Here is a 13,117-nt window from a genome sequence, read left to right as displayed (position 1 = left end):
TGATTCGTAAAGAGAAATGCTTAATTCATCATGTAATTTTATGTCTTTCAAATGTAATAAATTCACCATCCCAAGCTGTTAACTTCGTGTTCCAAAGATGCCAAATCACCAGAAAAGTCAATTTGTCAAAGGAAATAGTCAAGTGAAAGGGTAAAGTTTCAAAAGGTTAAGTGAATGCCAAAGGGAGTTGTCTTTTCCCAAGGGTGCATAAATCATCATTTTTCACAAGCACTAAACCCTAATTTCCTCTCCCACTGAGCTAGGGTTGGCTATGGAATCAGAGACATCTGAGCAAAGGAGGCATAAGGGAGGTCATATCAGCAAATATGAGGTCATTTCAGATCATAAACACCATGTCTGCATCATTTTTCAAGAAGTCATTTCAAGGGACAAATCATTTGCCACACATAAGGTTAGTTTTGCTTCAAAGTATGTTTCTGACCAAACAGAGATGAATTTTACAAAAGTGAGAGAGGATTTTGTCCATCATAGACCAAGGAACAAAAACCTCCTTCAATTTTTACATAGGTGTTATGGTTTGGGAGAAATGTCAAAAATATAGTTGCTACAAGAGAGTTGCTGCACTTCTAGAGTGACCTTGGGAAAATCAATTTTTCTCCTAGCTGGAGTGTCCACATGACTTGCTTGATAAGTCAAATGATAACTAGACAAAGAGAGATTTCCAATGAGCTATCATGAGCTCAATTTGGAGTTGAGGAAGATCTCCAAAAGTTTCCTGCAAGAGCACACTTCATTTTTACACCCTCATTCTGCACTTTTTGACCAGTCTTGGGAGAATTGATTTTTGAGGAGCTATACTTGATCATTTGCAGTGCTTGATAGGTCCATTGTGTAGCCAAGAGAGAGATCTTTCCAACGAGCTATCATGAGCTCAATTTGGACTCCGAGGAGGCACTCAAAAATTGGTTTGAAGATGACGCTACGCGCTTATGTTGTGGAGGGCGCGTTTCAGTGTTACGTTGCACGTTTGGCAACAGGAGGGCGCACCTGGGTTGTGTGCTATGCGTTTGACCAAATTGCTTATCAGCCTCCAAACAAAGTGCCATTGCCTCAAAAACTTCAAGATAGGGTATCTTCATTCTCCAGCAAGTAACATTCAAGATACACCCTCCTAGCATTCCTCAAGTCATTTTGTGGTGTTTTAAAATGTCATTGCAAAATTTAATGTTTTCCTTGAGAGAAACCCTAGTATCATAATCAAATCCTAACTACACCTCCAATTTCACTCCCTAGTACTTCTATTCCCTTCCCATATCATTATTAAACCCTTTCCCAACCCCCATATCATATCACTGCTTCCCAAAGCCCTTTATTCCCAAAACCCTAAGACCTAGGTGTTCCATTTGCCTAGGCTCCCAAAACCCCTGACCTGTAATAAAATTCCCTATCCTAAATCCCATTACATTCCCACTCCCTGTCACTTCCCTTAAACCATAAACCCCTTCCCTCATCTCTCTGAATTTCCTCATACCATTCCTAACTCCCTATACCTATATTCCACTATTATTTCATCTCCCTAGGGTTTTAGACACTAAGACACCATGGCAGAAGAAGAGAACAGAAATTACAGTGAGGAGGAAGATAGATTGGAGGAGGAAGATAGACAGCATAGAATGACATACAAAGGAGGATGGCAAAACACTATGCCAAGAGGAACAAGATTGCAAGGGCAAAGCTTAGAAGAGCTAATGCAAAGATTGAAGCCCTAAACAAGCAAGAAGAGGAAGGAAGACTTGATATCCTTGCTGAAGCCTCACTCCATGCATAAACTGTTAAAATGTGGGTACGAGAGGACAAGTGGTTCCCTAAGGCTTTGATCTTTGGCCTAGGGAAAAGTGTCCAAATTTATTTGTACTTTTCTCCTAAAGTGACTTTATAAGTGGTAAAGTCAATTTAATTTAAAAGTGACTTTATAAGTGGTAAAGTTACATTCTAATTTAAAAGTGACTTTATAAGTGGTAAAGTTACATTCTAATTTGAAGGTGACTTTATTAAACTCAATGAAGAATTAGAAAGTGAAAAAGTGACTATGGAAATGAAGACTAAGTGGGTTTTTATTTAAGAGGGTGAGTTGAAAAACAGAAAGTGAGAATTAAATGCACATTTATTCTCACCCCTAGATCGAAATGAATCTCAGCCATTAGATCTTAGGGTAACCCAAAAGGTCATTTAGAGAATAAAAGGAGAAGAGAAGAGGAAAAGATCATTCATTCTTTCATGAGCATTTGAGAGAAAGAGAATAGAGAGCAAGGAGAAAATTTCTAAGCAGTGAGGAAGTGAAGGAGAGTAGCAAGAAGATATTTCAGCAAATCTAGGAAGCAACATTTATTGGCACACATCCCAAGGAAAAACCATACAGAAGGAGAAAGGCACAAAAATCGAGGAAGAGGGACAACAAGTTCTTGGCATGTTTTTCAAGGTTGGCCATACAACATTTCATGTTGTTTTATTGCTATAAATTTTTTTGTTTTGGTTGTTTGCTGATTGGCACAATTTTCGAGGTGGAGTTCAAGCATGAAAATCGAGATAAGTTGTAATTTGTAGTTGCTGAAATTTTTACTGTGTATTTCAATTTCTCTGTAAAAGCATTTTTAGAAATAAAGAAGAGTTGTCAAAATGGTTTTCCCCAAGAGTTGTAGGGAGTTTTCCCTAAGAGTGTCGACACTCCGAGATTGACCTCAACAACAAAAACCAAGTACGTACTGTGCATTTAATTGGAATATTGTGTCTTAAGATGTCACTGTGTGAATAATCAAGCTTCAATCTGTCAAGATTTTAAATTTCCCGAAAATAGTGCCTTACATAATTGGAGTTGATGCAAAAGAAGATGAAGAAGATATAATGTCGTATAAATATTTGGTAAAGATTCTAGTTTATGAAAAGATTGGTGTTAAATTATGCAACTAGGGTCAAATTCCACTTTCGACAACTCATTTGATGGAGATGATGATTGCATTGAATTCCTTTTTCGAGAGGACCAAAATTGATCTAAATATCATCAAATTTGGACAAGGGAAAGTATACTTATGAAGAAAAACCCACATATGCACATTTGGACAGGTCGACCCTAATGGTAAATTGGTCACCCTTGGAACCCTATAAATACAAGTGATCTCAATCTCATTTGGAGATCACCAAGAATCTTCCTCTTCTCTTCTTCATTAATTGGTTCGAACAGGTCTGAGGTTGGGATGACAAAAGAAGTTCGCAGAGGTTTTAAATTACAAGGTCCAAGGCTCGCATTTGGTTTTAGGGTTTTGGTTTACAGTCGTTGGCTTGTTACAGGATAAATTCGACCACAGTTGTTGGCTTGCAGGCTCAAGGGAGCAACTAGAAGCCTTCAGTAGCTCGCACAACACCTCCTCCATGCGACCGAGAAGTTTGATTGAAATTTGATCATTGATCGCAGTTGATCGCAGACATGAAAAGTTGTCTTTGATGTATTTTGAAGCTAGAAACATATTTCTGAATGTAATTGGGTTGTTTTGCTCGATCATATTGTATTGGGCTCATTGCACTCTGTGTCGAACATTTTATGACAATCTAATAGAAGAAGAATTTCAAAGGGTTTTTCCCTGGCCTTTGACCAAACCTGGTGTCTCTTGTTGATGTGTTGATTGGTTCCTTTGTCATTGCATTTATTGTTCTATCTTCTATTACTATAGATGATTGGAAAGACTAATTGTTATTTGAAAGATTGTTAATTGAAGTAGTGAATTGGGCTAAAGAAATTGATACAACATAGAACAATATGAAAAATTTAACATTTGGATCATTGTGTCTATATTTCATTTTGTGTTTGTATTTTGTGTGTGTGTGTAAAATGTGTTTTCTGTGTTTTGTCTGTGAGGTTGGCATATCTTGCGTTGAGTACTTGTATCCACGTGTTCTCTCTGTCCCGTTTTCCCATGCCATGTGACTTCTAGAACTAATTTAGAAAATAAAACTTAAAGTGATTTCTTTTCTTGGAAGCCTAGGCTTGTAAAATCGGACATCATACATTTTACTTATTTATAATGTGTTAAAGTGAAGTGCATTCAATCATTTTCGTCTTTTGTTTTCCTTTATCTATAACCGAGAAACATTGCATCAATTTGAAAGAACAATTTTATGCACAAATTTATATTGTAAAATAATTATAAAATCATTTAAGGACTTACCAGATTGTTCTTATTGGTTTTTTTTTGCAGTCTTTACAAAGCGTTGTCTTCAAGGAGGTACTTTTATTGACATACAACAAAAATTTGAAATCATAGTGCTTGATATTTGCGATTTCAAACTTTGCCTTGCCACTAGTTATGTTTCATCAATGTATATTTTTGAAATGTCAAATGACAATATACTTCCGTAAATGTAAGAATGCCACTCATGATTGTCTTCCCCATGTAAATGATTGTGAGCTAGAGATGGCAGATAACTGTCGCATGCTATGTTCTTTATAGAACTATTAAGAACCCTATTATCTTGAAGCTCACATGATTAATTGTAGCTCTATGTGTTTTACAGGCAAATTCAGTGGATCCAGTGACTATGACAGTTAGCATCTTCTTGCAGTTTTTTGATATCGGCATAAATGTTACACTGTGGTCTCAGGTCTGCACAAACTGTATATCTCTCACAAATACATCATTTAGCATTGTTAAACTATAAAATGGAGAATATGCAAAAAGACGAGCAAGAGAGAGAGATAGAGATGTATTATATCATTGTGGTTCTAAATTACATAAAGTGGTGGTGTGTATATATCTAGCAAGTTCCATTGTTTCCATTAGGAACCACTTATCTAATTACATAAATACATTAATTAAATGCTAGCTGTTATGCATGACTTATTTCTTGCTTTACGATATCACAACATTACTCTAATACATTAATTTTCCCATGTACTAATTTTCTAAGCTCATCTCTTGGATATTTGTTAGAGGATTCTTGGATAGTCAAAGATTTGACTTTGACTCTTTTTGTTGATGAATTGGTACATTGTATCTCTCTGCTGAAAATTTGATGACAATCTAATAGAACAGGAATTTGAAAAGAGCTTTCCCTGTTGTGGGGTTTTCCCTGGTCTTTGACAAAATTGTGTCTCATGTTATTGCTCTTGGTTGTCTTCTATTGTTCATTGGATTTACTGTTCTATCTTTAATCGCTTATTCTCATTGAAAGATTAAATTTATTTGAAAAGTGATTGCTAATTGGAAGAGAATTGGGCTAAGTGATTGTCATAAGCATAGAACAGTGAAAAATTAACATGGTGTCAGAGCTAAGGTGAAGACAAGCCTAAGGAGACAAGAGACAAAAGCAATCAACTTTGAAAGAAGTTGAAGGAGCCTATTTGACTTGGTCAAGATGTCTACCTCATACTTCAAGAATTCAGAGAAAACATTATCACTTGGAAGATCAAGATGGAAGTAACCTTGGATGAAAATGATGTTTTGGAATATGTGGAAGGAAAGGTACCTGAGCCTCCAAAGAATGCTTTTGTTGTTGTCAAGGCCAAGTACAAGAAAGGTGAGATCAAAGCAAAGAAAATTATTATAGATTCTTTCAAGGATCATTTACTTACATCGCTAAGTTGAAGAAGCCCAACGATATCTATGACAAGCTGGTTGGGATGTATGGGTTCAACAATTTGAATCACATTCTTTCCTTGAAGAATCAACTCAAGGACATTAAGATGAATAAGGGGGAAATTGTGCAATCATATTTCATGAGGATATCCCAACTTAGGGATCAATTGCAGACTACTAGAGAACCTATATCTGATAGAGTTGGTGCTTGTTACTCATTAAGGCCTTCCTCCTATTTGGGAAACCTTCATTACTACTATAAGAAACAATGGTAAGTTTTAAAGAATCTGTGAAAAAACCTGTTATCATTTTTTTGGAAAAACCAATGTTTCGGACTAGCTTAGTGAGTCCATCATCAGGGCAATGTGATCTGCCTTTTGATAAGAAAGAGCGTGCAAGTATGGAGCAATTAATAGTTAAATGAGATAAATGTCTAATTTCGGCTTGAGTAAGTCCCCGAAATTTTATGAGCTCGTTAGCAAATGCACTCAAGAATAAACCAGGATGATATCTAGAGGGAGAATTCAAAAGCATGAAGAAGGAGAGCCCTCTGCATTTGTTGCAAAAGACAAGATAAGGGAAGGAAGAGGAGGACCATCTGGTTCAACAAAGCATGTCCTTGAATCAAAGTACTACAATACAAGATTAAGGAAAATTCAATGCTACAATTATCACAAGCATGGTCACTATGCTCGAGATTGTCCGTAAAAGAGATATGCTCCAAGGTCCAACTACAACAACAGTCGTAGCTTCAACAACAACAGGTTAATGATAGCAGAAGAAGAAGAGATTCTCTTGATGATCGTGAAGAAGGCTATCGTCCTCAAAAGAGATCAAGAAACTCAAGGTATGGAAATAATGCAGTTGCTACTCAATCTGAATATATTCTTATTTCTGTTCTTTTTAGTTCCTCTCCTCCGGATGTTGAAAAGTGTAACTAGGTTCGGTCTTCATAACGACATGTGTAATTGTGATTTTATGTAATTGATTTGAAGAAGAAAAATAAAAGTATTATTGTAATGCTTGTCTCATGGGTTTCATGAACAAGGAATTTTATTTTTAGTTATGGCTCCCATTATGAGCCTTTAGGTTTTGTCATCAAGTCATAAAAGTCAATTTCAGTCTATGTCATGTATGAAGTGTTGATTTTGGGTAGCATCGGATGTGCTCTAGCTCCGAAATTTGGTGGAGGGGCTAGAACACATGAGATCTCCAGAACCCAGAAATCGTTTGGGGAAATTCCACCAGAATGAGGAGTTATTAAAATAATTAATATTTTTAATGGGTTCCTAAATCTAAACTTCAGAAAATAAAAATATTAATGTGTATTAATAAAAATATGGGTGAGAAGGTTCTAAGTGATGAGGATCAAGCTAGTTCTAATCTTAGTTGTTGATTAGGGACTTAATCTCAGTCCTTGATTCATCAACAACAAAAGTATAAGAGGAGGCTTGAAGGTTAGTTGGAGATACACCAAGAGATCAAAGAGTTCGATTTTTTTGGGGCGAGATTTGTTGAGAAAATCGAGCTAGTGATCTAAGTTGCAATGAGGAGCAGTTCAGCAAGGTAACTTCAGTCCAAGGCCGAAGTATACATAGTAGAGAGGCAAAGCAGCACCGAGAGAGGCAGCGCAGTCCTAGAGAGGGTGACGCAGAGGCCGTAGGGGCTGACGTAGGTGATGCAGAGGCCGTAGGGGTTGACACAAGTGACGTAGAAGGTGTAGGGGCTGACGCAGGCCCTTAGAGGCAGCGCTTGGGAGATTATGTGGGCCAGAAAGGGAGCAGTTCAGCAAATCGAGTTTCTGAGCAAGGGAGGCTCACTGTGAAGGTGACACAGTTCCAGCACAGAGCTTGGAGCAGCCATCGCTGCCCAGCACTAGGAACCGTCGGGTCATCTGTGGGGTTTGATCATCCAGTTGGTGAATTTGCCGGAATACCTGTCTCCGGTAGAGGTACTTCTGCCAGGATTTTTCTCTGTTGGGTGACCAATATCTGGCACCCTAGTTGTATTCAAGAATCTGCTTAGTAATACAAACCCTCTATATGTTGCACCGGTTTTCCTGAATTGGGTTTTCCCGGGGACGATTGTCCAAAAATAACGGTGTCCCTTGTGTGATTGTCTCAGTGTATTTCAGTTCATGATCGGTATGTATGTGTAGGTTGAAATAGTGTTTTACATCGATATTTATGTAATTAAATATCTTGTTGATGCAAAGAACAAGTAGGAGATGTTAAACCAGTAATTGCAGTAGGGGTTTTTGGTGTGTAGATTCAAAAAATTTCACATGGTATCAGAGGGATTGCAGATCATAGGCAACTGAAGACACCAGCCAAGAAATACAGAGAATTTGCAGTAGAAAAGCAGTTGTCCTAAGTGATAGCATTGTTCCAGAGCCAGAGACACAGAAGGAGGAGTGATTCAGAGGCTCACACAGTCGTTGTGTCAGCACTCTAAGCCAGGTGGAGGTGACGCAGTAGCTGGGAGGAGCCCACGCATTAGTTGTATCAGCCGTCAAGGCTAGCGTAGAGGCAGAGGGGGGAAGATCAAGCTCACGCATAGCCACATCATCTTTCTGATCCGGGAAGGATTGACGCAGTTGGCCAGAAGGAGTTGATCCAACCCACATAGTGATTGCATAGATCTTGAAGGGCTTAGATTCTTCAAGTTGCCAGGGCTAAGGAAGCTGAGTAGATTTTCGATTTGAGGAGCTGGTGAGACGTTGTTTCTGTTGGTGCAGAATAGTGTCTAAGGAGACTGAACCAAGGTAGAGGGAATCATTCCCTTGACAGATTTCTAGCCAAGAAATCTAAAATCCGGGTTGCAGCAGCAAAGGAGGATTGGAGAGGAGCGGTTGAACAGTTGGCTGGAAGATTTCCGAGAGGGAGTCTAGAGAGGAGTTATTCCTTAGAGGGTTTCTTGCGCCCAAGGAATCCAGATCCAAGTCTTGCTAGATTGACAGCAGGAGAGGGAGAAGAGAACCAGTTCTATTTTTGAGTAGAGATGGCAATGAATGGGTTGAGGGATCAGGAAAGATTGGATGGATCATCCAATTTTGTCATCTGGAAGGAAAGGATCTTGGCAATCCTAGATAAACATCGCATCAAGGACTATGCCTTAAAGGTTGTTGCTGAACCGGTCGACGTTGATCCATTGAAGAAATATGAGGAGGCCTAGGCTAAGGCCAAGCGCATGATCCTAGACGAGGTCAAAGATCATGTAGTACCACACATTGTTGAGAATAACACAACAAGGGAGATGTGGGAGACCCTAACCACCTTGTATCAAGGCTCTTTCGTGCAACGGAAAATGGTATTAGAAAATTCACTGAGATAGTGTCAAATACAAAAAGGGGAGGAGATAGATCCCTTCCTTCTTAGGTTGCAATGGATTCGCGACCAGTTGGCTTCTGTGGGGTTTACACTAGATCCTGAGTTCATGGTCATGACTGCCCTGAATGCAGTCACCGAGGACTGGGAGACGTTTGTCCAAAGTGTTTTGCGCAGAGCGACTCTCCCCAATTGGGAGGAGATGTGGACAACTCTTCGTGTAGAAATTTTGCAAATTCTCTACAAATCTCACTTTGTAGAAAATTTGCCTGTAGGTTAACTCAATAATGCAATATAAATCAAAGCAGAATTCTATAACCTACTTCTACTATCAAAGTTTGCTTTGCGGAAGCTTAAAGATCGAGCTAAACACATATAACCATAAGAAGAAGAATCAATGCACAATACACATGAAAATACTTTGGGGAAAGCCTGAGCTAAAAACCCTACTATCTGTATTATCATACAAGGTGGAAATACATAGGAATTATGCAAAACCTTAGCTCTCACAGCTAGCCAGCTCTCAGTACAATCCTCGCAAATGCTCACAGGCAATCCTGGCTTCTCACAAGCCTTCTCCTGTTCCCTCCAAGCTCCTATTTCCTTGCGCTATTCCTCTAGGATTTCCTCTTACCAAGTGGAAAACTGATCTCACACACTGATCTCACACCCTGTCAAAACTGTGCAATCCTCCAAGGAAGTTTCCTTCTACATGCATGAGTTTTCTTTATAAGAAAACACATGCAACTGATGGTACACTGTCCTTGTCTTTAATCTCAACTGGGTCTTTCTCAGTATAGACACGCATGAGTTTCTGATGAGGGAATCTTCAATTAACTGGAGTACACTAGTTGAGTGCATGCATGCATCAATTGACCGTTACTCTTTATTAGTTCCTCAAACAGTTTGGAACTAATTTAACTGGACTTAACTTAGTAAACCGAGTTAACTAATTACAACTCAAATATAACTCAATCTTATCTCCATTTAAGGGATAACTCTTGCATAACTTCAGAAAGACTTCTAACTTGAATTTCTCCAACTAATTAAGTCAAAATAACTTAATTAATTATTTCCAAGTAGTTGTTAAGACTAAATTCGATTTTAATACACAATTTAATTCAAGGACAAATTAAATTTGAATTTCTGGATTCTATTTTTATCATTTCTTGTTGCTATTTTCAACAATCTCTCTCAATAAGAAAGAAATTCAATCCGATCCTGATCGTGAACCTTTGGAATGTTATGCATGCAACACTTCTCTCTAGTGTTGTTGCTCCAACAACTCCAGAAACAAAAAAAACATTCAACCCGAATCAGTGTGATGCATCTGTCATCAAAGTCTCTATTATTGCCTCTGTCAACTGAAAACTTTGCACTTCTATTGCCTTTGCCTTTCTGCATTGTTGTCAATCCTTCTCTGCGCTCTTCAGTATCTGACTGCTCTAGCCTCTGTCACTTTAATCTCTGACTGCATCAATCCCACAGATTCCTCTCGCTACTATGTACTTTGGGCTCCCATAGCAAGGTATGATCCATGAGATAAAACCTCTCAATGGACCCTACCCAATTTCAACGTTCTTGGGACTATCACTTCACATCACCCCACCTCACACTTGAAGGTATGGCTGCATGTGATCCCTTTATCCACTTGGATTGAAATTCCCCCCTAATGGAGCTATCTACATGAGTGGATCTCTTCACTCGGTCTCCTCTTTCTTCTCCAATTGTGGCTCCTCCACAATTGTCTGAGACTTCTTCTGGGGCTGCATGTTGAGAGGTAATTTACTCTCCCTCTCAACCACCAAGTTTCTAACATTTGCCTTGCTCCTCAAGGCTTTGCATGCATCTTGAACCTCAAGAGCATACAGGTTCTTAACTCGTGAACCGATCTGTTTCACCTGTCTCGTGGTGATGTGTCTAAGGAAAACCTTTCCCTTACCGAAGACAACATCGTAGCCTTTATCCTCCAACATCGCGACCGATACCAAGTTCTTGTTCAGTCCAGGCACATATTTCACATCTGTCAAGGTGATAAGAGCTCCATGCTCCCTCTGAAAAGCAACCGTGCCTACTCCTGAAACATTATACCTTTCGTTGTCACCCATCTCTATGCGCATCTTGAGGTCTTTCTCCTCCAAGGCACTGAATAAACTTTTATCGTTGGTCATGTGGAATGAGGCTCCACTGTCAAGATACCAAACACAACCCATCATCGATGACACCATGCATGTGATGAGAGTAGAGTCCATTTCGAACTGAGAGGCTAATGCCTCATCTTCCGATCCTTCCGAGGATCCCTTCTTGGACTTCTTCGATGGGCAATTAATCGCATAATGTCCCATCTCGTGACAATTAAAACATCTCACTTTAGACTTGTCACCCTTCTTCCTTCCATGAGAAGAATTCGATTTGGAATGGGAAGCCTTCCCCTTCCCTTTCCTTGCCTTACTTGCTAAGGCCATATTTTCTTCATCATCATCCTTGGATGAAGAACCATCTCGTGTGCTCCTCTTGATCTCCACCTGCATCAGATCCGACCACAGTCGTTCCCAATCCGACAATTTCTCCTTTCCATTCACAGAGTCCTGGTAGCTATTCCAGCTCTTTGGAAGGCCAAAGAGAGCGAGGCTCACCATATCATCATCAACATTAGTTATTCCCACACTGCCAAGCTCATCTCTGCATGTGGTGAGCTTGTTCAGATATGTGGAAATAGTATCGCCCTTCTCCATCATGATTCTTCGAAGCTTATCCTTGAGCGCCAATTTCCTCTGGTCACTACTATTCTGGTAGAGGTCCTTCAATGTCTTCCACATTGAAAATGGAGTATCTTTCCCATGGAGACTCGAGACAATATGGTCTCGAACTCCCTCAAGGATGATCTGTCTCGCCTTCGCCACACACTTCTTCCACTCAGCCAACTGTTGTGCATTAGTTGAAGCTGGCTTTGGAATTTATTGATCAATGAATTCCTTCAAGCCATTGTCTTCTAATACAACCTCGATTCTATCTTTCCAAGGCATATTCGAGTCTCAAGCCATAGAACACCATTGGCCAACCTTGAAGTATGATAAGAATTTGATTTGAACCTGCAACCCCGAACTTCAAACTTCGAATTCTCTTCTTCGTATACTATTCACAGCTCCGATAAACTTGGCTTCGATACCATGTAGAAATTCTGCAAATTCTCTACAAATCTCGCTCTGTAGAAAATCTGCCTGTAGGTTAATCCGATAATGCAATATAAATCAAAGCAGAATACTATAACCTACTTCTACTATCAAAGTTTGCTTTGCGGAAGCTTAAAAATCGAGCTGAACACATATAACCATAAGAAGAAGAATCAATGCACAATACACATGAAAATACTTCGGGGAAAGCCTCAGCTAAAAACCCCACTATCTGTATTATCATACAAGGTGGAAATACATAGGAATTATAGAAAGCCTTAGCTCTCACAGCTAGCCAGCTCTCGGTACAATCCTCACAGATGCTCACAGGCAATCCTGGCTTCTCACAAGCCTTCTCCTTTGCCCTCCAAGCTCCTATTTCCTTGCGTTGTTCCTCTGGGATGATTTCCTCTTACCAAGTGGAAAACTGATCTCACACCTTGTCAGAACTGCACAATCCTCCAAGGAAGTTTCCTTCTACATGCATTAGTTTTCTTTATAAGAAAACACATGCAACTGATAGTACACTTTCTTTGTCTTTAATCTCAACTAGATCTTTCTCAGAATCGACATGCATGAGTTTCTGATGAGGGAATCTTTAGTTAACTGGAGTACACTAGTTGAGTGCATGCATGCATCAACTAACTGTTAACTCTTTATTAGTTCCTCAAACAGTTTGGAACTAATTTAACTGGACTTAACTCAGTAAACTGAGTTAACTAATTACAATTCAAATATAACTCAATCTTATGTCCTTAATTTAAGAGATAACTCTTGCATGACTTCAGAAAGACTTCTAACTTGAATTTCTCCAACCAATTAAGTCAAAATTACTTAATTAATTATTTCCAAGTAGCTGTTAAGACTAAATTCGATTTTAATTCACAATTTAATTCAAGGACAAATTAAATTGGAATTTCTATATTCTATTTTTATCATTTCTTGTTGCTATTTTCAACACTTCGATAAGAAGAGATCAGTAGATTGACCAAGGCAGGGAGTAGCGGTAAGGGAACCCGGGTCAAGAAGG

At 39.0% G+C, this 13,117-nt stretch overlaps 1 protein-coding gene across 3 annotated transcripts in view; it reads left to right on the top strand.

The window, feature by feature from the left end:
* Nucleotides 1-13,117, top strand: part of LOC149256230 (GPCR-type G protein COLD1-like) — a 402,810-nt gene that overhangs the window by 356,142 nt on the left and 33,551 nt on the right. For 2 of the 3 annotated variants that reach the window (XM_089460701.1, XM_089460700.1), the window contains 2 exons: nt 4,212-4,238; nt 4,528-4,614. In XM_089460701.1, the coding sequence (XP_089316827.1) occupies nt 4,212-4,238; nt 4,528-4,614 (114 nt within the window). Of the gene's footprint in view, nt 1-4,211; nt 4,239-4,527; nt 4,628-13,117 lie in introns of all 3 variants that reach the window. The other variant, XR_016267270.1, reaches the window with a different exon arrangement.

This window comes from Pinus tabuliformis, chromosome 7 (genome assembly GCF_031772625.1).
Source record: "Pinus tabuliformis cultivar Carrire ecotype Pingquan chromosome 7, CPIR1, whole genome shotgun sequence".
NCBI lineage: Eukaryota > Viridiplantae > Streptophyta > Pinopsida > Pinales > Pinaceae > Pinus > Pinus tabuliformis.
The sequence above is the reverse complement of the archived record's forward strand: the minus strand, read 5'-3'. Positions and strand labels throughout refer to the sequence as shown.